This window comes from Haliotis cracherodii, unplaced genomic scaffold (assembly GCF_022045235.1).
Source record: "Haliotis cracherodii isolate W230 unplaced genomic scaffold, xgHalCrac1.p SCAF_12, whole genome shotgun sequence".
In the NCBI taxonomy this organism is placed as follows: Eukaryota; Metazoa; Mollusca; class Gastropoda; order Lepetellida; family Haliotidae; genus Haliotis; species Haliotis cracherodii.
In genome coordinates, this window is record NW_027266267.1 from 40,092,240 (window position 1) to 40,118,499 (window position 26,260).

Sequence of the window (26,260 nt, forward strand, 5' to 3'; positions counted from 1 at the left end):
AGACAGGACTTTGGTTGCTTGCAACAGGATGTTATGATCTTGCTTCTTGATGTGTTCAGAAATAGCGGATTTCTGGTCTTGTCTGTTGACAGAGGTCTTATGTTCTTTTTGATTCTGGTGTTGAGGGATCTGAGGGTTTCTCAAATACATTGTATTGGTGGCCACAGTTGCAGGGGATCTGGTATATGCATCCTCTGGTGTTGGGACTCGGAGACCGTTAACTGTTCCATTTGTCCATTGCTAATCAGAGCCAATTAACTGTTGGCTTCCCTTGTGACGTTTCCACCTTTGTTATCTTATTACTTTATTGCTCTATGAGTAAGCAAATACTCTGAAACGTTGAGATCCTCATATAAAAAAAGTTGACATTCATAAATTCTCTCTGAACACAACAGATGATACATAATGAGCGTATGAAGCTACAGGCAATTATGAACTTCCTTAAAGCATTTTGAAGGGGTTTCTTAGTGCCCTGTTAATACAAAGTGTCCTCCTCAATGGCTGTAAGAATGTTTCTTATTCAAGAAAAAATCACAACGGCCACAGAAACACACCAAGACATTTCATGTCACCACTTTCTACAAGGCAGTGTGTTTTCGTAGCTTTCCGCAATGGGAGCAATGCCAAATATACATTTGTCTGAGAGGTACACAAGGTACGTCATCTAGACTACCAGTTGTCGGACTTCTATTTCGTGTGGAAGCCTCGGTGGTTGAGTGGGTTAGATTGCTAATTATGTGCTAGCGATTAGGTGCCTCACTCTGAGTGTGTGGGTTTAAATCCCGACTCAACACAAAATGTACTGACATTTGCTACTTTACTAAGAAAGGGCAATCCTAAATATCATTTGTTATAGAATCAAAGAGAATTGAGAAAGCAGGGTCACATATGTCCTCACACTTCAGCAGTCCGGGTTGAAATGAGAATGTACCAAAAAGAGTCACCAGATAAGTATTCAACTTTTTCTGTAGCTTGATTCCATAAACTCATCTCTTGGTCATAGACAAAAAAAGCGAACATGCTGAAGATGCAACGTCAGGTTACCAATGTCAGGTTGCATGAGCTGCAGACGTTTTGGAAGAACACAATGTACACAACCATGACCACGACAAACAAATATTAAATGCACGATATCATGGAAAGGATTAAAAGGAAGAACAAAGTAAACAAAATATCAGAGAAGTACACATCTACATACCTGTCCACACAGCCTTAAATCCCTTCCTGACAGACCAATTCCAACGACTTGTAGTAAACACAACCCGGTAGTAGACAGCTGACTGGACAATGTAGCCCCGTCGGTCTCCACTAAGAAGGACAAGGAGGTTGTTGGAGGCGTCATAAACCTGCAGTTTACAAAAGGTGGATTGAGTCCTATTTTTGACTACATTCCAATTTGTCTGAAAACTAACTGTTGGCTAATTCGGATTGAAAAACACTCCCAACAGATTCTTACATGTGTAGATACCATAGTGATCAAAGTAAAAATAATATATGGCTAAAATATTAACATATTATGATTTTAGCAATACATACTAAAACCTATAATTATTGGGAACATGTCAATTACTCTACATTCAGTAACAGTTATTGTTCAATGTACCAAAACATTGAACACACTCATAATGATTAAAGGAAAAATACAAAGTTTACCAAACCACAAAGTTCCAGGCAACACATCTTGAAAAATGTTTACATAAGCAATGGGCGACCTTTTCCAATTTATGGTCCCTTCACTAAACCCGACACTGCATTGACCCAGCCCGTCCAACCTTAAGCTGACAGCACATATCGCATTTAGCATACTTGTAAGGGATATGTTTTTCTGTAACACTTATAGATGACTAACCAGTGCAGCCTTCACCTTTATTGGTAACGTTCATTTCGCAGTATACTCTTTCGCCCCTAAACAATGCTAATCAGTTGTCATATCCTGAAATATGTTCTGTGCTCCCGTGATACTTCACGGATAACCAGGTTTGCTTACGCAGAACAGTAAACTATTCTAGGTCGTTTTGTCCTTAAATGTCACACGCTTTTAAACATGATACATAGTTTAACTGTGTATGTGACCATGGTTACGTCGTATTATCGCTGATAAGGATACATGCATGCATTCAGTGCAGTGGTAACAGGCGGTGGTACGCAAACTTTGAAGCTCTTACATGTATGCTCTATGTAAAGTCGGTCAGATAATTGTGAATTGTGACAGCAACACAAGTATTTAGTAGGAATATAACTGAGGAATTGAGAAAATAATGCTCAAAAAATTGTGAATTCACAGGTACTAACAAATTATGTCATAAACAAATATCCAAAATAACAGAGATGGAAATAACTGAAATCATGTTTCTATTTGAATATTGTCCGGTCGATCGGTCGCTGTTTGTTGCCATAATGCTATTTCTAATGTGTAATCATAAGCCCTTCAAATTTCTGCCTATTTTCTGTCTGTAAAAGTATTTTCTGAAAGAATCATTGACCTGATATCTTAATTGCACGCTTCGTTCCATATTGGTTCTTATTGCTTTTCAAATAACATACATGTTTACATACCTTGACAACATCATACTCATCCTTCGTAATGAAATCTTCAAACACGAGAGTGACCAATGTCTCTCCTGCATCAATGATGTAGGTACAGTACAGGTTGTTCCCGTAATTGCCAGGATAGTTTGGTGAGGTGAAAGAACCAGAGGAGCCTGTGTAGCGCTCACCGCATCCTGAAGTAGAAACAATAAGGCTTGTCTGTATGTGGTTGTTCCTAATGTTTGTTCTTATCAAGAAATTCGAAAAATCAAAGAAATCCAAAACTGTTGAATAGGTGAAAACGGTCGCCCAAAACGTAACAAAATCTCTTTAGATGTAGAAAGATATATTTTTCTCTGCCAATTATAGCATATCAAGAATAAGTTATTCAAAGTTTATAGGCTGTATATTTAGAGTTTAGGCTTAATGTTGATGTTGAAAGATATAAAACATATCCCCATGCAGAAAGGTTTTGTCATTATCTCACCAAAGAAAATAACTTTACTTAGGATGACTTACATGCCCTACATATGTGTGACAGATACACTGCTTCCAGAAATTCCAACTTCCACGCATATCTTAAAGCAAATCTGTGAGATGCTTTAATTGTATTATCACCTGTGAAAACACTGATATATTACAATAAACTTTTCTGTAGTTTTGCAACAGTTTGTCTGTCTGTACATGTATATCTGTGACCACAAACCTATGCTGATGTTGCACCTGCGCGGTTGAAGTATTAGAGGACTATGGCTTCTGATATGAAACAAAACGTATGTCTGTCATGTTTAAGATCTGACAATTCACATGAAAAATAAACAGTGAATGATAACACTGGCCCAAATCAACAACTCTGAACATTAGGCTACATGCACGCCGCAGTGACCAGGAATAACTTTCTGTAACTACTGGTATTACCCTGTTACCCTGTTGGCAACAGGTGACGAAGGGGACAGAAGGCTGAGCGTGATACCTGTAGACGTTGTGCAGAGTTGCTTCTCTCAGTTGTGCAAGGATATACTAATCATGAATTTGAATCAAATATTTGAACATAACATAACCCTTCAGGTGATCAGCACCAGTTTGAAAAAGGAAGTACGACGTCTATGACCTGTTTCACTTTTGAAACGCCCTGGTGAAACTAAATACTGCTCTAACCAGCGTAAGCACCACCTGACACACTCACCATGTTAATGAAAACGTCCAAAATGTAACGATTTGGACATCAGACGCTTTTTCATCATTCTCAATTGTTTCACAATTTCACAAAATGACATCTAGATATAACCTGATAATTTAGTATTAGCAAGACCGTTTAGTTTCAAGAATGCTTCCTGAACTAATGTGAAACCAAGTCACATGACGCAAACAATGAAGAATACTTTATGAGGGTGGAATATATTTACCTTCTTGTTTCTATATATAATTCAGGCTTCTTTATGAATTAAATAGTCATCATAATAAACTGATAGGATTAACACAAGTCAAAATGCTAAATAATAAAGAGCAGTCCACAAAATGAGTTAAAGGTCGCAACATAATTTTGGACTTTCCAAAGAAACATTTCAAGAAAAATCAATAAAGTCCATACATTGCAGTGCTTTGCTTCTTTATGGACATTTGGGACCTAGATTTTAAAAGATTAAATGTTATGAATACTTTCCATAACAGCCTTCAAGCATTCATCAACCCACTGTTTTGCTGGTAATATCATACCAAATGAGGTTTATGTAGTCGAACAGCATTAACGAAATTAATAGATGAATTGTTATGAATACTTAATAGATTTCGACCAGTAGCCAAGGGTTTGGGTTTGAAAAATTAATAAAAAAATGGAAAATTAATAAACACATGTTTTTCTTTTGACTGCACCCCTCTATATGACACAGATTATATGCACTAAGTTTGAGATGAATACCCTGAATAGTTCAAGAAAAATCGTGCGGACAAAGTTTTCGGACAGACGGAAGGAACCTTGGTAGAACTATATATAAGGTACATTAAGTATAATGTCCAGTTATGGGTTTAAACAGTTCAACACCATTAGATAACCTAACCATTTCAAGTAAGACTTGCCTTTAATTAACCAATTAGTCTCGCACCAGTCATTCAGAAAAATATAAAAATGAGAACTTATAGAAGTAATGCGTCCGGATCGGCCAGCGGTGTGAACAATACAGAAGTCTTTTGCTACATCTTTACAAAGAAAGAGTTTTTTCAAAAAAAAAGATACATGTTGCCAAATTACTTGGCGCAACATACTCTGAAGTCTATACATTTTGTAAGACGTGATTTTCAAAAACGTATTCACATTGTAGGCTAGAACCACTGTGTGAGCCGTTTTCACATTCTTCCTAAAGTTCGAAAGAATGTGTTGTATCCAACAATGGATAATTCAATAAACCCACTCGAAAAACGGATCAGATAGGTTGGGATGAGATTCGACAGGTTCTGGTTTATCATCGACTAACTAGACCGATCCTTCGAAAATATTTTGGACATTCTGAAAATTAATCAGCAAACTGCTGAATCTTAATGGTTTTGCTGGGACAAATGTCATAAGAAGATGTTCATGATTCGACCTTTCTTTGATGGAACATTCTTAAACATCACTAACCAGTTTTAATACTCTATAGGCCATTTTGGAAGGCAATCAGTCAGTGTTCTACAAAATGAACAGATCTGTTACCCCGGAATCATTGCAGTGTTTATCGAGATATCAGTAACAGTAATGAGGTAAAGATTGCTACTTTCAACTGGGGACCTATCATGTGATGTCCTGTGGCACGATATTTCAAACAAAGTCAATGCCAATGTTCTGGAGATATCTAGCAGACATCAGACATTGGCTTGATACACTGGGCGTATGTTGGGAACCGATCCCTGACCTTCGGCGCGACGGGCGAACAAAATAACCATTAGGCTAGCCCACCATCACACTTCCAATTTGACGTTCTGGAGAATGACTGCTCAAAAACAACAAATTGGTCATTTGCTTGATGCATGTCATCGATCCCAATTGCGTGGATCGATGCTCATGATATCAATCACTGGATTGTCTGGTCAAGACTCGACTATTTACAGACCGCCGTCATATAGCAGTAATATTGCGGCCTGCGGCGTTAAACAATTCAAACCAAACCAATTTCTGTTAATTAGGAACTTTCTTTGTAACTAATTACAGATTTTTTTAAAATCAAACTTCGTACTACACCGCTAGTGTTCACTAAACGTGTTCACTAAGTTTGAAAAGAATGCAGTAGTTTTCAAGTTATGGGTTGCACTAAAATGTCCTTGGCAGGATGGACGGCCGGCCGGAATTCCTTGATATCATTATATATTACGCCCTTTTAGGTCGGTGTAACCAAATCTGGATTGTTACATTATTGATAGGATGGAACAGAAATACGCATCATGATTCTCTAATACTCTAACTCTCCTTTTGTAAGATCTAACTTAGTTTATCAAAATATCATATTTAATTCAACTCATGCTTATTCCTTGGATAAATTGTACATGGAACTTAATTACATCCAAAATGAAATTCAGATCATCAAAGATAATTACAATATTGCTAGTTTATCCATCATTGCTGAAACCAAAAGCACACATATCTTTCCCTTGCCAAATTTAAAACATATATGACATGTAACGCTCACCTGGATATTTACACAATGATGACAAAATATACATTTGCATTGTACATGTATATAATGCTGCAAAGATTTCGTATTTGTGACTCTGTCAGCATTTAAAAGGGGTGGATGGCAAATCTGACAGCATGACCGTGTACATCTCTAGATACAAAAGTAGCATCAAGCTCTTAACTGTTGTCATGTTATGATCCAGGCAAATAGGTCTTTAAAGGCAATAGCGCCAAATTACCACTATTTCGCCCCGCCCCTCAGCCCCTTGGTTGTGTCAGCCCCACCATTTCTACAATTTTGAATCCTCACCACCGGAGAAGGCTTTCAACCAAATACGGTTTATATCTATCTCTTAGTTCCAGAGTAGAAGTCGCTTAAAGCAATATAGCCAAATTACCTCTATTTGGCCCTGCCCCTCAGCCCCTTGGGGGGTCAGCCCCTCTATTTGAACAATTTTGAATCCCCACTACCTACGCCTTCTTCCAGTCTAATTAGTGGTTCAGAAGAAGAAGTCGTTTGAAACAAAATGTTGACGTACGGACGAGGGACGACGGACAGAGGACGGACGGACAATGGGCAGAGGATGGACGACGGACGCCACGGTATGAAGGACCAAGGTGAGCTTATAAATGACATAATTAACTATTTGGTCATCTTCACTTGATAACTGTTTGTTGACCTGGGTAGATATCACAGTTGTCTTCATTTATTTGTTTTCACTGTAACGGTATGGGTAATCATGTTTACAGGGACATTTTTGTTCACGCCACCCAGAATACTGATACAGCCAGTTTCTCCGGTCCTGGTTGTCTAACAAGCTGCTGTACAAGCATGACTGGTCTTCCGATCTCCCGGTTGACTTGTTCTGGATTTCTCGGTGAAACTTTGATTTGCTTGTTCTTGTTCATAATCCAGACTTTCTAGGCATCAGACAGTTTGTTTCTTTACTTCGACTCATTATTAGATCTTTTCAGAGATTGATGACTTCTTCTTGGTTATGTGTTGCTCTTCGGCGGATGGTTCTTTCCCGAGAGTTAGGGAGAAGCCTTCAGGCCAGTGGCCTCACACAGGCACTCAACGCTAGGTTATCACTTCAGGATCTTCACTTTCTCTAAAAAAACATCTGTCTCTACCACATGAAGTTTAACTTGACAATGCTAATATCAGCGGGGTTGACATGGCTCATTATCGCAAATGAATGGCTTCAGGCATTCGTTTGGTGATATGTCAACACAGGATTTGGTCGGTTTTTGAAGCCATTATGCTTTAGCTTGTCATGCATTGTTTGACTTTGTGGCCAAGTGTTTGAAGGATATAGTCCAAGAGATGGGAGCGATTTATTTCACCAAGAGGTCCTCACAAATAAATGCAAGTTTGAAGACAAAAAAGGCTCAATTTTACAAAAAAAAGTTTGTCTTAAAACAAATCTGATGATCCATTTTCACACTAGGTGGAGCTGAAGTCATGACTCCGCACTTTTTTTGCATGAAACAACTTCCAAGTAAATGTATATTTTCAACAAAAATAATATATTTTCTTTTAATATTTGGTTTCAAAATAGATAGATTTCAACAACATAACCAGTCTTACACAAAACGTGGGCTCTCTGATATATTTCTGGTGCAATAATACTTGTGTTGCCACAACAAATTGCAAACATAATCAATGCTGACACTTTTCGTTCATTTCCCTTCCCTCATTTGGAAAAGAAAGATTGCATAAATTCTATTTACTCTTACAGACATGTGTCAGAAATTAAGATAATATATTGTAACCATTCCATTAAAAGGTTATTGCAAAATAAGTGACAATGGTCATATTATAAATGCTGACAGGGGGGGTAACTCTTTGGAATGGTATTCATAAAAGTTGTCATTTGGATACATTTTAAGAAATATGAAAGCACTTCGTATAAAGAAAAGCACAAAACATTTCTCTCTAATGATGTATTTTACAGCAGCTTCAATTTACAATACTTATCCTTTAGCGCACCGTATAGCAGTTGCAATTGGCATGTCTGCATAAGGTCTTATTTGGCCTACAGAAAACGTATTTAGTGTACGTGTAACTATGATCATTAATTTCATATTCATCATATTATAGTATACACAATCTGTGTAATGTTTGTGAAAATCTTGATTCTCCAAACATATCTGTTAGGGCATCAGATACAGATGTACTTGTTTTGCTGCTTCATCAATTACAACGCTTGGAAGGGGGACCTGTCTGGATTGATACAGGGAACAACTGCAATAACACAAGACGCTATATCGACATCAATCCAGTTGCTTCTGTAATTGGCAAGGATATGTGTCAAATACTTTCACACGGTGCGACCACACAGCTACATTCATTAGAAAGAGAAAGTGTTGACCCTTGTAAATGGTCCAGTCAGCAGATCCTTCAAGTCAACATTTAAATGTGTGGGCTTGTCACAGACACGACCAGAAAACGTTGTTTCTGGAATTGAAAATCTTGTCTGCACCTTATGTTCCAGACCGGAGATGTCCGACATAAATGACATTTGATTAGTATTTTCAAACAGAAGTATGCTCAAATTCTACTCCACTTGACAGGATTCGAGGGTATGACCCACTTGTGTTTCCGCTATCCAAGAGATCATTAGTTGAGAATATCAAACGAACTAACTTTGTATCAAGTGTTTGGGGAAATGTTCACACACCAACTCATGTTGAATATGCTCTAGAAGGACATGGCTGGAAGGTAGAAGATGTAACCTACCAAATTGTTTGGTCTGATGGTGACCAAATGCCAAGCTGCATCACTAAGGAACTGACGACCATACCTGATGATTTAAATGAAGACCAGGCTGATGCAAGTATGAGTCACAGTTCAGACAGTGAAAGTGACACAGACACAGATGAAGAAGATTAATGTTTATCATGTCTTGAAGATGTGAGTTTGGTATACATGTCAATTAGCTTCCAGAGAACAAAAGTAAATATCTTAAATAACAATTTGTGTCATACTAGCATGACTCTTAGAGCAGGCAATAATCAAATTGGTCAGTAACTGTTTGATTTATGGCTTTTAGATAGCCACAATTTGAACAGTTGAAATTCGTCTTAAATGCGAACATGTGGTCATTTCGATTCTCAAGAAGAATCTCAAGATATTATGAATATGAAATTAATTATCATAGTTACATATATACTAAATAAGACATGAAACGTCTTATGCAATAAGGGAAGCTAAAAGAATATATATTGTAAATTGAAGCTGCTGTAAAATACCTCTTTGGATTGAAATTAATTGAGAACTGTGTTTGTGCTCTTCTTTATATTTTCTATCAGAGCTTGTTTCTGATAATCCATTAACTAAAGATTCTTATTTTAGGTGCTTTCATTTTTCTTAAAATGTATCCAAATGACAACATTTATGAATACCAAATCAAATCCCTTGTGTCAGCATTTATAATATGACCATGGTCACTCATTTCGCAATAACCTTTTAATTACTTTAAATAGAATGGTTAAAACTTATTTTAATTTCTAACACATTTTTGTTACAGAAAATATAATTCATGCATTTTTTTAATGCCAAGGAATGGAAATGAACGAAAAGTGTCAACATTGATTATGTTTGCAATTTGTTGTGCCAACATAAGTATTATTGCACCAGAAATATATCAGAACGCTTAAGTTTTGTGTAGGTTTTTATATTCTATTTATTTTGACACCAAATATTAAAATTTTCTTTTTTAGTTTTGATGAAAACATCCATTTACTTTGAAGTAGCCTAATGCAAAAAAGTGCTAAGTCATGACTTCAGCGCCCCCTAGTGTGAAAATTGACCGTCAGATTTTTGTAAGAAAATCATTTTACGAAAATTCAGCCTTTTTCGTCTTCGAAACATGCATTTACTTGTTTGAATCTCTTGGGTGAAATAAATCGCTCCCATCTCTTGGACAAATATTCATTAGATTCATATTTAGCAACGGTATTCGAAGTTAGAAATTTTTGAACATGCTAAAAAATTTCCGCTGTTGCGCTGCCAGAGCGAGCAACGGGACTACAATGGCAGTACTCCGGTATGGCTTAGTTAATGTCGGTAGAGCACCGGTAGCGCCCAGTAATGGATCGGCGGCTCTCTGGTGGCCTCAATTTGTACCGTATCGATGTGATACCGGTAGGGCATCAGCTGCGCAACGGTATCACTCTGCTATAGCTCCGGTCAACAGTGGAACATCGAAAAATGGTATTCGGTAGCACATCGGCTCTTACATCGGTAGGACAACGATAAGACAACAGTATCACAACGGGAACGCCGGTACTACTTCGGTATTGCTACGGTCAATTTTGATTTTGTAAGTGCTTTCTCGCCGGAGCTCCGCCAATTTTCTCACCGTTGTTAATTTTTTGCTCTGGTTTAGTCCTGGTGATGTACATCGGTAGTGTGTGACAGGCCCTTTACACAGCAAGCTTAAAAGCCCTAATGGCAATATACATGAACCAAAAGAGAGTAATATTATTTGTAATATTATTTTCAGTCCAAATGCGTTCATGTCTTAGAGATACTGGATCATGTTATGTGATATGCTCACACACTAATACTTTTAGACTAGCATCTCCAAGAGCAACAACGCTGATGTCCTTGGCATTCTTCCGCCAACCATGTCGGGCATCTGACATAATGTTAATACCATCTAAATGTTCATATCCAGCTACTTCTTCCAATAACGCTGTGTCTCAGGAATCTCAGATTGAACATTGTTCTTGTAAGAATTCAGTTGATCCTTCCTATATCTTTGTGAGAGACTTCCAATACCAGCAGCTGAATAAAATCCTTTATACTGGACAGGTATGAAACCACTGCTGTAAAATGCATGCCCAAGCTTCTCATTAACTAGGAATTTGTTGTTGGGAAGATAAGGTGATGATGCTAAACGGTACTGGTGTGACGTAGAACACCGTTCATCGTTAAAGCATTTCCTTTGTAGTTGGTCTGCTTCAGAGACAGTTGAACAGTTGACACTTGAACATTTCCGCCCATGCTGATCTGCTACATCTAGGCACATTTTCATGGATGATTTGGATATGACGAAAAACCTGTCATCAGTGTCCCCAGGCCCTGCTCTGAGGTGTGTCACGGTTGGATCTTCTGGGACAGTCAGGCAATGGTTTTGGAGGTAGTACGTCAAGACACGATCGAGTACGGCAGCATTATTGGCAGCTGCAGGCATATTAGTTTCTGCCTGAAAATGTATCTTCACCTGAAGAATGCCTCTCTTCACATCATCATTACCAGGTACTTCAATAGTGATCGCCCACTTTGATCCGCCATAGTAGAAGATCACTTTTATCGGTTAGATAATTCAGAAACAAGAGATTTGTTGTAGTCAGTAGTCAATTGAAAAAAAAATGATAATGAAGTCAGTCACTAAGACAAGTGCTTGCCAGAGCCCACTTTTTTAGAGGTAGGGATGAGATACATGGCAAAACAACCATGGTACAGAAAATGGTAATTAGAGTGTGTCTAGAATGATCAGTGGTTGAACGTTGGGGTTTAAGGAAATATTTACATTAAATTTACTGAAAGATGACCCAATAACAAATATACCTTGCACAAATGTCTCCACCCCCACTGATATAGAATGAAGGGTCCCCCAAAGTGTGCCATGCTATCATCCCAGAGCAGGAGGCCAGTGCAGGGGGGGGGGGGGGGGGGGGGGGGGGTCAGTTTCACTCCCAGCTGATTGGAGAATGTAATTTGAAACCATGAATGATATTCTCTGTCCATCCAGACAAGTTGCTATGAATACTCACCGCACTCTGGCTGTCTGACTGACAAGAGGGAAATTAAAATTTGAATCACAAAGATTATATTTCTTTTCTAAATGGAGACTTATTTGACTATCTGTACCGATGTTTTTCACAGCAAATATTCCTATCAATCTTTTGCATGGTCCTAACAATTATCATCTTGAAATACCAGATAGTATTAAAAATATTTCATAAAATGTATTTGAATGTTGCTCTGTTCTCAGCATTAAGACAGCTGGTGCTATACTGGGAGAACACACCACCTGCCTCTTTTATACCCGCATGCCGGCCTTTAAACCATCAACCATCATGTCTAAAATAATACATTTACCATTATCGTTGAAACAAGTCTTGTGTGTTTTATATTCTTCATATTATAAAACTACCAAGAACCTTTTCGTTTTATATAAGATCTGTGTTATCTTTGGAAATATGGACATCCTGCAAACAAACGATAGAGAATTTATTTTTTCTATATAAATTCATGGCTTCATTTCGTTTCGTCTTTTCATTATCAACGTTATCATGGTATTAATTATACCATGTTTATCTTGAAATAACGAAGTGTAATGTACACACTGGAATGATTTTTAGTTTTGTATAATGATAGAAGAGGATAGAAAGAAATATACTTGCCACAAGCTCTGGCTTTTCTGGATGAAGGCAACGAGCTTCCCGTGGATAAGCAGTATAGTCACAATAAACACGTTTACCCATATACACACCTACATGCACATACACATACACACACCTATGCATATACCCATACGTGTACAGATATATACATATACATACGTGCACACGGATGCCAGAACATATTGACGTGTGCATGTACATATAACAGTTTTCAATATGTATTCCAAATTAAACCAAATAAGGTGTAAATCAATCAGTCTACAGATCATTTTTTTCACAATTTAACTTACATATTGTGCCGGTGAATAAGCAGTCCATAATGTAATTACGGATATACACTGATAAATATCAGTCGCTATGAAAATATGTCTTGTCTGTGTCACATAACTGTGATAGTCCCTCACGGCAAAAAGTGTTTGCACTCGGTGACACAATCAACGCGAAATTGTGAATGTTATACATCAGTGTCAATCCTTTCAAACCTTTCAAGAAGCCTTCACAATCAGCAATCGCACCAAACTTTGGTTTTTGTTTGGATTAGAAGGGTTTGAACTTAACACTAGCCCGCTAGTACAGGGCTAGTACAAATCCCGGTAGGCTGGTACATATTTCCAAATTTCCCCATTGTTGTTTACATTAAAAGGGCACCTCATCTTTACTCAGTCTAGTAAAGCTTTAGAGTTTACTCCTAACCTTTCCCTGGAAAATGTTGGCACAATCAGCATTACCACTCTCATCGTGTTTGCTGTCAGTGTATTTGGAGCCACCTATTCTCAAAGTACTGATTGAAATAATCAGCTGGAGGAAATCAACTAGCCCCAGATGTTAATATTTTTCAGTTTAACAATATAATTTTCCCGAAACCTGAGCCACACACCCATCAAAGGAGATCAGCTGTTAGAATACCTGGATTCCTATCTATTGTTAACTAAAGCCAGTATTTTTGGTTGTGGTTTCACAGAAGGATTCACTTACATAACACGGGTCCCAAAGAGGCAAGTTTAGTTTGTTTGCTAGAATCAGCGCAATATGGAACAAACTGTATTTGAGAAAATGTGAATGAAGTAAGTTTAGACAGAATGGCCGATCCATATCATAACACACTTTTAATTTTTTCTGGTTATTCATGGTAAATCCTCGTGATATTCACTTGCCTGGAATCAAGTTCTTGCACACATATTATATAAGCAAAGCATTACAATTCGCATGTGGTATAAGTCGCTCAATATTTGGAAAACAAAATCCACCTTCGTCAAGTGGATAGTGCAAAGAACGGTACATTCCCAAGGGGAGTTAATGCATTACTCCGACGACTTTCTATGCTGAGGATCTTGAATGGATAATTCTGAATGGCAATAAGTCCTGTCTTTATTATTAGCAACTTGTGACGAATTACTAATGCCAATAGCCAGCCACAAAATAGTAACACCAACCCCATTAATAAATTCCCTTGGAATTCAGCTTGACACAGTCAGAATCGAGTAAACCATAGCAGCAATCGAAAGTCTTCTTGGTTCTCTAAATTACATAGGTAGGGCCATAACCATAGGCACAGCCTTACTTCGGAGATCCACTGATTCGATTTTGTGATATTAAGAGTGAGTTTTAGTGAGTTGGGTTCAACGCCACTTTTAACAGTATTCCCGTTATATCACGGCTTGTCAGCTTAAGGAAAGCCCGAAATGATGCAGGTCTCAGACGTTTTCCACTTCGGTGAAACCCACGAGCACGGGTATGGTGCTGACAAACCTAGAAACATAATTGGGGTGAATCAGGATTCGAACCCACAATCATAGATTTCTGGCGTGCCGAAGGGACGCATCTCTACACGGTGAATCGCGGCGCCTTAGACGACTGGGCCAACCGTGCCCCCGTGATATCAAGAAGCTTCATCATTTCATCATAAGGTTAGGGTTACAATAAATATGAAGGATGTCTTTCTGATTTGGCTTCCATTCCTAGACAACCTCATTGGAATGTCATTATTCCTTGATCAATGCTGGATTACAAACGAAGCATGACAGCTCTAAACAGACATACATAAGGAGACATCACATGGGTTCGGAACATACTTTCCAGGGCGCTGGACTAATGGTTCATGGGCGGAGCATTGGAAGAATATAGGACTAACATGGAACCATCCTACTTCAGTCTAAGTTCAGTCTAACATTTGGGCTGATGAGCTCAGGAGCCAAAAAATGATAATAAACAGTGATAACCAGGCAGTTGTTTCCATACTGAACAAGCAGTGAACTACATGCGAGAAGACTATGCAGTTTGTTGGGCAGTCTGTCCTTCATTGTCTCAACATTAATTTATTAGTCAAAGGTTAGTATAAATACTATTTTTAAAAAACAACAAATATGTTCCTTATCTGATGTTTCGCCAGCTGAAATCAGAAGCAAAAACCAAACAAACACCAGTTCCCAGGAATCTGTGGCTTATCTAAAATATGAGGCCATTGGGGCAAACAAAACAACAGTGACGAGCAATACTCAACATACCTACGCAGCTGCATTAAGGTTATTTGACAAGTTGTGTCACCAACATGAAATATCTCTGATTTGGACTGCACACGTAGATGATATTTCATGTTTCATAGCCAGTATGTCAAGGACGATTATCTCCAGTGTGGAACCGCTACGCTCTGGCTACTGTCCTTCAGAAAACCTTTTATTTTGCAAATGCATGCAGGGATACAGAAATACAGCAGCTCTGGTGACGACACCCGACGTTAGACACCCAATTATAACTGACATGTTAAAGAGCCTACCTACTGCCCCACAGTCGGTTTGTACATCATGTTATCAAGCTTCTCTACTCCCAATTTGCCAAGTCACGTCACTAACCACACATTTGTCTCTACGCTCCAACAAGGCCAGTTCTTCATCCATATGAGTGGTAAACCTGTCATCAAATATCAGTTCCTACAACACACACTAATTTAGGATAGGAGCCGCAGGGAACACAGGTAACAAAGGGAATACCACATAACATACTTTGCACATGGGATAGCTGGAAATCTCTGTATATGCTGTGTACATTCGCAGAAAAATGTTCTAACAGCTCATTTCTGATAGAAATATGGTTAGTCATGGGGCTCACCGGAGAACCGTTTTAAGGCCAGAGGGATTGGACCTGAATCTTCAGAAGTATTGACTCAACTTAAAACGGTACGAAATAAGACAATTGAAGTTGAGCTCATTGCTGCCATTCCTACACCAAAAATTAAGATGCAGTCCTTTACCAGCTTAATTTGGGAGGTAATGGTCTCATGGATGTGCTACGAATGGTGAGTTGGGATCTTACAAAATTTCACACGATGCCCTACATGCACTTAATATGGTTAGATAGTCTGCAGAGAGTCACATAGCGGGGCATACCAGACGGAAGAGTGATAGCATGCAAAGGAAGGGATTTAACCGATTCGGAAGAAAGGTGCCCTAGACCTTGAAAGGCGTGTTCACGGGAACAATTAAATTAACATAGCCCACAGGTTTCTTCAGACAGGTTTGCACCCACCTGTCAGACATTGGCAATGACAAATTTGTTTACTCATTTGAAGAGGTTCTGAGGTGGTTGCTGGTTTGTCCGCTCATTTCCAATCTTGTTTCATTTGTATTTCTGGTCTCATGCTTAATCCACAGGGGCAAGAGCTTGCCATAAGGTCGTGGCAGGAGTAACACGTTTCTCATAAACTGTAAGTAAGTTGAACCTCAACGTACATGTTGCACCTCATGAAGTGTACCACAATCACAGAGGACGGCAGTGTATCTAATGGCACAGGATTGACTGGAGCTCACGCCTCAGGTTGTGTTTAGTCACGGAGGATGAACTGTACTGTGTATATTCCAGCCCATTTGGTCATAATGTGTTCATTCCAGGCCATTTGGTCACAACGTCTATTGTTCCAGCCCATTTGGTCATGATGTGTATATTTCCATCCGACCTGGTAATGGTTTTGTAGTTACTCCTTTGAGTAATCTGTGTAGTGTGTATTACTGCTTGTCATGACGTCCGCCTGTATTTGGGGCAGTCGGATAGCCGAGTGGTTAAAGCGTTCGGTCGTCACGCCGAAGACCCGGGTTCGATTCCCGCCATGGGTACAATGTGTGAAGCCCATTTCTGGTGTCCCCTGCTGTGATATTGCTCGAATATTGCTAAAAGCTCCGCCTGTATTGTTATGTAATAAAGCTGCGCCAGTATTTTGCCACTTAGTATGCTTCTTGTTATCTTTTGAATTAATTCATTCACAATTCGACTTCATCGAGGCACTGCACTGAATTGTCATCAGGCTGTAACTTAACGATGGCTTTCAGGGAGGATAATGTAAAGGTTGTAAATATGACTTTAATCTTTGATGTGTGGGTACACTCCTTCCACACCCGCCCCCACCCCTCAACGTGTGCATGGGTCTTATGTGTTGATCCTCTTTACATAATCTAATAACTATTTAGTTTGTTATGAACTATTATGTTTCTGTTTTAAGGAAATGATTCATATTAGAATGTTTCCATAAACATACAAATAAATCCTAGCCCCGACATCTGCCACCCCAAGAGAATTTTATATAGAATGCAATTATAGACAGTATCGATACAGGGATATTGTACCTTTCCCCCATATTATCAACTTAACATACATACACTTGGAAGGGTGATATATATTATTAAAGCAGTTCAATTTTGAAAGAGGAAAATAAAGATCAAATCTATGACTATTGTCATGATAATAATTTATTACATCATACCTGATTTTGGTGTAAAATACTACCTTTGGCAATACGAAATCTGCTCTTAAAACTTCGTACAATGACGGACAGGCACCGTGGTGTAGTGGAAAGAGGGTCTGCCTGGATACCCGTACTTGTGAATGTCTCCCACATTTGACAACAGCTGTAAACGCTGTTAGTCCCACTTTCAAATTTTATATTCTGTATAACCAAACACATTGTTTGGTATTTGTATGTGAGTGTGCAATTCCCTTTCTGACTTGCACCATATGTTCCCGTGTTTTGCAGGTGAACAATTGACCTTCCTTTTCATGTGTTTGTGACGGGTGCCACATGTTTATGATATGATCGGCATCGTACAGTGGACAGTGCTATTAGCTGATATTACTTATGACCATAAACATGATTTGATCGCTTTTACCAACACACACTCATATGTAACTCACATGTTGTACCACAGAAAAAAATAATAATCCTGATAAATTCCAGATATTGCACATTACCTTGCAACCTATTACATGGTACATCTAATAAAACATAAATACTGACTGAGATCATGCTTCATAAATCAAACACCCCTTTCTATTTGCTGTAACCATATAATCTATGCGTGTAAAGCTCTCTCTATGACGATCTTGAGTTTTTCTTACCTATTTTATTTTGAAATTAAAATAGTTCACAACTTCAGATTAGGTTATGGAACATATAAAACAAATTTATAACGCTGATGGCAGAGTTCACAACGAACACCAATTACATCATACCATATTAAATGTCTTTTATTCGTTTGTGTATAGAATGTTAGATAAACTGCAAAAAGCGCTTATTCAAATGCTGTCACTTCAGTTACCATACCATGTGACCATACTGTGTCTACTCCATTGGGTTCCACTTTTTACTTTCATGAAAATACCGATTGTCACTTTGTTTGTTTTTTCTTTGTGGAGAATTTAACGCATGAGTGACCAACAGTACAAACTCGTCTAATCCGGCTCAACTCGAGGACAGAAGAATAAATGTTTATTGAGAAGGACCAAGGCATTTATAGTAAATGACCATTTCAATGTTCTTGTCGGTGCAATTGCATCTCAAAAACTGTTAACACTTGACTTGTTTCGAAATGAGATAATTAGTCTTACCCATATTTATTTTCATGTCCCTCGTTACACTTGTAAAATCTCTGAAGAAAGTCTATTCTTTTCGTTATGGGGTCCAATAGAAAGTAAAACAAAGTTTCACCACGTTTTAAATACCAATGATATGGCCGACATTCAATCCCTGTTAATGTCCCAGTGAAGTAAACACCCAAATATAGCCTCAATCTACATTTGCTGTAGATATAGATCACAATAAATCTATCTAACAGTAAAAAGACATTTTCTGGCACATGTCATGAATGTATGCGATAAAGACTAATACTCACGTAGTAATGATATTCTACAACATACAGCTGATACTGTTGCGTTTCAATAAGTTCAGGCCATAATGTTTATTTAGACAATGATTCCTCAATTATTATATTGATCTCTTTGAGAAACATTCCAGCAAATGGAAAACAAATGTCACATAATGAACATATTTTCTTGTCAACGTTTTTGAAGAGCTAAGAGATCTTGCATTTAACAGGTATAATAGTAATGGTTATATTTATTTAAACATGCAGTGTGTTTGGGCAGTGTTAGCTTTGTTTTGGTGAAGAATGCAATATATTAAATTCCAAGATAATACAGACATGCACTGGCCAAATTCAAATATGAAACACCTTTCCCAGTAGACACTTGCATTTATGACAATACACTTTTACATCTCTTACTGAAACAATAGACTCGTGCTTCTGAATTATATGTGATGGTGAATTCTATATTATACAGCACTGCCTTTTCATGCAATTAATAGAAATATATTCTGATCATGATTTTATGTTTTTCTTCATCACAAATAGAGGTTTGATTTTCAAAACTTAAAATTAGTAACCCAGTTATGAAGAACAGAACAGAAGACTTTGTTTTGCGCACATATGAAGCCAGGTACTAATACTAAGAACAAACAATGACGTTTGTGGTAAAGCATAAAACGTCAACGCCAGAGAATAGCAAGTCTCGATTATCCACCAAAACATATTTCACTGGGCGCAAAATGCAACACAGTGGTGAAAATAATATGAGTGGAACACGGAAAATCAGTGAAGACACCAAGTGTTCGCGAAAATGGTAAGCACACCCTACCCTACCTGTAGCATGCGCCACTCACACAATTGCATAAAAAGTATGTGTGTGTTGCCTGACACGGCACATCGGTACTATGCCACCCGGCGGCGACATGTAAACAAACCAGACAATCAAGTGATGGACTAATAGAAGAAAGAAACATATGCCTGGTGCCCAGGCTGTTTTCTAATTTTGATTATTGCGTTGGACAGTTATCTCTGATCATATTGATATTTAAATCATCATTGCATAGTGTCCCTTGGGACAAGGGCAATACACAAAAGAATACCATCAACATAGAACCTCCCCCCCACCCACCCACCCACACACACACTATATATATATATATATATATATATATATATATATATATGTGTGTGTGTGTGTGTGTGTGTGTGTGTGTGTGTGTGTGTGTGTGTGTGAATTTGGAGATGGACAAGATTCAGGAAACAATGGCAAATATTCGGACGTCACTTACGAAATGTCACACTTGCATCCCAAGTACCAAGTTGTCCTTCTACGCATCGTTCTCGGTACCTCAGGTTTGGTACCTACTATAATTGTCTAACAGAATTTGGAAATATTGATGAAGCACAAGTATTTTGAACTGTTAAATCAGGTACAGTACTGCCAGTTGAGAGAATCGGACACACACACACACACACACACACACACACACACTATATATATATATATATATATATATATATATATATATATATATATATATATATATATATATATAGTGTGCTTCATCAATATCTCCAAATTTTGTTAGACAGTTATAAGCACAGAGTAAATCCTGTTTTGTGTGTGAAATGAAAACTGTTTAAGGGGATATGATTGAAAGAACGTATCAGTTTATGGATTCCAAATACATATCATCACATTATAACAAATAGCATTGTACAATCAGTGTGGCCATATACTCACGTATGACATCAAGAACCTGTCCACAGTCAGACATCAGATCCCCTCTAGAGCCTGGTGAACCCCTGTAACAACTGTAGACACCATGGTCAGAATTCCACACAACATCATACAGCAGGAAACTGAACACACCAGATCCTGACGAATCAATGTTCCCAGTAAACTCTGCTCTTGTCCTGTACGTGCCAGTGATGTCCACCTTGTTGTAGTTGGTCACATGGAACAGAGTAATGTCTGATGAATAACGTCTCACTGTAAACTCCCTGACAGCAGGCTGGGGTAGTCTCCAGGACAAGGTTGCATTACGTCCTTGACGGGCATATACCACTGCACCAGCTGAAACACAACACATCGCCTGTACTGTTGGGAAGTGGTTAATCAACCAACTGAACATCAAAATTACTCGGTTTGTCTCATTTTGCTGTTCTGCAATGTAACTTTAAGTGATACAAGATCACACATATCCAAACAACAAACACAAGTACTTACTTCAGCAATATTTTCAAGATAGACACTTTCTCACAATTTCCGTCAAGTTGTTGAGAGAGATGGGAACTTGTTAGGTTTGATGACTGCAAATTGTATTCGATTTCCTAATGTTCTCAAATAGGTCAAACTAATACTCATTTTATTATGTAAAAACTGGAGATAGAATATGTTCATGCTTATTTGCGTATATTCACCTTATATTCAAAACACAAAATATCCTGTTCAGTTTCTTGTTTCTTTCTATGACCATATCTATCCCGCCTTAAATGTTTAGAATGACACACAACTCTTAACTCCTCTCTTTTCTTAGAAATCACAAAGGCTTATTATGGGACCATTGAGACTTAATTCATTTTCATTCCCCATTAGAGATGAACAGCAGGACAGGCAATATTTATTGATATTTTATTTAATATAACTAGGATTATATTTCATATGATCATATGAAAGTTTGTTTTGTTGTCTAATGCAACACTCAGCAATATTCCAGCTATATGACGGCGGTCTGTAAATAATCGAGTCTGAACCAGACAATCCAGTGATTGATAACATGAGCATGGGTTGCTGAAGGCCTATTCTGCCACGGATCTTCACGGGTTTCATATGAAAGAGGAGAGTGATAAATGTGCAAAATGTGCTCACTATTCAATACAAAGTAGCATAGAAGTAAAGATAATGCTATAATGTTCGTTGGCTAAATACACTGGGTTTTTTTCATCGAGATTAGAATTGATTTTTTCACAAGTAACATCTACCAAACTATTCAAGGTGTTTTGGTGTTTGGTTTTATGCCAAGGACTTCAACATGAGCCCGTTCGGAATCAAACCACTTTCAACAGGATTCACATATGAGATCTTAGAAACTTACAAAACAAATGAAAAAAAAGCTTGATAGAGAAACTAGACTAAAAACGGACTGACGTAGGACATCAAAGGGTATTCAAAACATAAACAATTATAACAAATGATGACGTACGAACAGCGTTAGAGAATAGTAATACTTCTACTGAAATCAGAACAACCGCCATGTTAAAAAAACTTATTTGTGCTTGTAAACATGCATTGTTTTCTATCAATACGTAAAGAAGTAAGCACATCATACATGTCTAAGAAGAAACAAATAATTAAGGTAATTAAACTTCTATTATCAGGTACCAAGGGGTCTCTTCTAGTCATGATGTAGCAGTAATGCTTTAGTGATCCTGGTGACCTTGAAGTACTACCAGTAGCCTTAAATTTTGCATAGTGGCAATATGTTCATACAATCACCAACGACAAAATAGTAACATCTTTAGACACAAGCAGAAGCATCGAAGCACCTCTTTAGTCGTATCCTTGATCCTTGTGTGGCGACAGCAACGAGGGGGGATCATCTAAATCGACCGGTTTTACTTGATATTAGCAGCCGTATTAAGGAACGCAAGTTGTCTTGCCTTAATGTTCAGTATTATAAGATATTGTTTCAATAACGGCGATGTACCTAGTTCATGGGATGAGAATGTATTTAACCTGATACAAAAAGCTGGTATTAAAGGTTTATGTTACCTGCTAGAATATAGAGGTATTACAGTTAATTCAATCGCTTCATTACATGCAGATATATTAAATACCTGACTGTCTGGTTGGTTGGAGAGCAATACTATCTAAGCTGATGAACAAATGGTTTTCGATAAGAGAGAGATTAAGCGGATAATCGATATGCTTTATCTACTTTAATTCAAAATAGAATAACCTGTAAACAATCAACTTTTTTAGATTTGATTATTTAAAAAGGGTGTTTGAAACTGTTACAAGAGATAATTTGCACTTCAAGCTGCGAAGAGCCGGTGTTAAAGGCAAAATACTGGATGTCATACAATCTAAATATCATGATGTAAATTGTTTTGTAGAACTGAATGGATATTTCACTGAACGTTTCCCTGCTTATCGAGGAGTAAAACACGGCTGTAAATTCTTCCCTACTTCATGTTCAGTGTACATTAATGATTTGGTTGAATGTATTAATAATCTCAATTGTGGTATTCAAATAAACGATGTAATATTATCTTTGTTGTTGTGTGATGCTGATGTCGCACTCATTGCTAACTCACTCTGTGTCGAGTCTAGCCTGTCTTGTTTGAGGGATGGACTGAACGTTATCAAACATATGTGAGAATAACCCATGTGTTGTGTTGATAAATGTGAGTAAGGGCCGATAGACACATTCTAATATTGTACATATTGCTGCAATGAAATTGCCTCACAATGCTTTGCAGACCATTGTGACGTCATTGGTTACCATGATGTCACAATCAAATGACATCACTAATGGCTCTGCTACCGAAGCTGTTAGTTGTACTTTTTACACTTAAGACACTGCTAATTACTGTCTACAAACGGAAAAAGTTGGAAGAATGATGTTTGATGATAAGTAAAATCTCACCATTGTGTCTTTTGATATGAAATAAATCAACACCCGTTGATAAAAGTGGAAAAAACTCCCCTTTTATCAACTCGTGTTGATGTATATGATATCAAAAGACACGAAGGTGATATTCTCTATACATGATACAGAATCGAAGTCGTTAAAGAAAAAGAGTAAGCATTAGAAATCTGAATACATTCTCATATATTTCAAATTTGGTTTCACATTAATTGTTATATTTCATTTCCTTTTCAGTTATGACACTTCAGATGTCGCGTTGGAGAGGCACATTCTAATAATGAGTCACTGGATTGTCTGGTCAAGACTCGTTTATTTAGAAACTGCCGTCATACAGCTGGAATATTGCTGAGTGATCTACAAACACACACTCTAGGCCACAATGGTACTTCACCAAACCGAAAAGATTTATTCTGATATAAAAGATACCGCCTGCCAGAGTAACTGTAAACAGTTTTGGAAATCATTAAAACACCTTCTCTATAGTGATAAATCATATATTACCCAAGAAGTGTGGTATTCCTGTTTTAAGAAATTGTCAAACCCGGATCAATGAACTGATCATTTGCTGTTTGATCAATCAAAATTTGTACATACAGGTTATGGAGTATGCAGAATTCGATTTTAAAACCTATTATTTGCCACCAAGATCATGTTTCTATGTCAAATAGATCCAAAGTTACGGCCATATATCGAAATTTGTAATACGGATGGTGGCCATCTTGGATTTCTCAATTTTGAGTGGGAACCATTGGTTTGCCAGCGAAGATCCCATTAAAATCGGGTTCTGCATACTCTAAAACCCCTGTGTACAAATTTTCACGCTTTCTTCCGGAAGTGAACATCTTGGCCTTATATTGTTACATATCTGCCGAGTTAAAGTTCTTGATAGAGGAATGTTTTCTGACGTATTGAATCTAGGGATGATAATAACATTATACAAAAGTGGAGTTAAAACGGATCCTAACGACTACAGGGGCATTTCATTTTTGAACATTTTAGGGAAGGTTTTTATGTCTATTCGAGAAAAACGCCTTAGAATCTGAATAGAGGTAAATAAGCTTATTTTAAAATCCCAAGCAGGTTTCCATTCTCAATATCCTACCACTGATCATATCTTTACGCAGCATGCATTATGTTCAAAATATATCTCTGTAAGCCAAAAGGCAGATTTTATTGTGCAGTCATTGATTTTAGAAAGGTGTTTGATTATGTTGACAGGGGGAAAATGTTATATTTACTCCTACAAAAAAGATTCCATGGTAAAATGTACAATTTGCTTAAAAGTATGTATGTATCTGTAAAAACAGGTGTAAAGATTGGTTGCTTTAAAACTTCTTTTTTTAACACCTCTAGTGGGGAAAGATGAGGCTGCGTTTTGAGCCCTGTCTTATTTATATTCTTTATGAATGAGCTTGTGTTGGAAATATATTGCGATCATGGTATATTTGTTACCCAAAATATTCAAGATCTGATGTTACTCTTATTTGCTAATAACATTGTACTTTTACATTGCAGATTTTACATATTGTTTGAAATGGGGATTGTGTGTAAATCTTGGTAAATAAAATGTTATTGTATTTTAGAAATGGAGGGATAATAACCAAGTATGAAGCATGGACACTGGATAATGTGTAGATAAAGACGGTAACGTACTATATATATCTTGGAATAATCTTCTCCTCACGGTTAATATGGTCTAAAGCATGTGAAACCCTTGCCTTGCAAGCACGGAAGAATGAGAATGGAAAAGTCAGTTGGGCATCGTATGTGAGGTAATGTGATTTAGTAGCGGTTTTGCGTATGTGTGGTTATTCCAAGATGTTGGTGCATTTAGAAGACATTTAAGAGATATTTATTTCCAATCATGGTACCACAGTTTAGAGTCGTCTATTTTTTTAGTGCATTATGCTGATATAAAATCTCTTCTGCAACCCCAATTATATACTCCTCACAAAAAGTTAAGCAACAAGTATTATTTTCCGTGCAACATTCTCATCAGTGTTGAATGCCATCCAATAAGAACAAATTCAGGCAGGAGAATTACCTACGAATACTCCACTTAAAGCCTTTTCCATGTAGATTTTCCTGATAACACTGATAACATCGCCTGAACACAACCACCCTCAAAACACACATGCAAAATGCACGACATGCACGTTTTACACACTTCACCCATGCACCCTGACTGCTTAAAAACTGCCAGCAAGGGCAGTTTGTCGCCATTAACACTTTAGACATGGCTAGGCGTCACTTAACGCCAACTGAGGTTGTTCAGATTATTGGAATGGTACAGGGGGTCTCACCCAAACTGCTGTTGCCAATCATTTTAATGTTCCCCGCAGTGTCATCTCAAGAGCGATAACTTGATACCATCAAACTGGCTGATGACAGAGAGACCACGCACAGGTCGTCCAAGCGTGACAACTCCTCGTGAGGACCGGTATTTAGCCACCCTAGCCCGGAGAAACAGGTTTACTACGGCCAGATCTCTCCAGAATGACCTCCAGAGAGTTGCAGGAAACAGAGTCTCAACACAGACAGTAAGAAACAGACTTCACGCTCAGGATCTGAGGTCCAGACGACCAGTACGACGTATCCCACTGCCTGCACACCATCGACAACAGAGACTTGCATGGGCCAATCAACGCCGTAACTGGAGGGTCAATCGCTGGCGTAACGTTCTCATCACAAACGAGTCAAGATTCTGCCTTGACTTCAACGATGGTAGGGCACGTGTGTGGAGAAACCGTGATGAACGATACGCCAACTGTACAATTGCTGAACACGACCAGTATAGGCTGGCATCAGGGTTGGACACAGAACTGATCTTGTGGTCATCAGACGTGGTACCATGACTGGTGTACGGTACAGGAACGAGATTG

At 38.0% G+C, this 26,260-nt stretch overlaps 1 protein-coding gene across 1 annotated transcript in view; it reads right to left on the minus strand.

Annotated features, from left to right (window-relative positions):
- Positions 1-20,858, minus strand: part of LOC139457893 (scavenger receptor cysteine-rich domain-containing protein DMBT1-like) — a 59,640-nt gene extending 38,782 nt beyond the window's left edge. Inside the window, exons 1-3 of the mRNA XM_071239239.1 lie at positions 20,468-20,858; positions 2,557-2,723; positions 1,199-1,346 (exon numbers count right to left, since the gene is read on the minus strand). Coding sequence (XP_071095340.1) covers positions 1,199-1,346; positions 2,557-2,723; positions 20,468-20,858 — 706 coding nt within the window. The remainder of the gene's footprint in view (positions 1-1,198; positions 1,347-2,556; positions 2,724-20,467) is intronic.
- Positions 20,859-26,260: the final 5,402 nt, after the last annotated feature.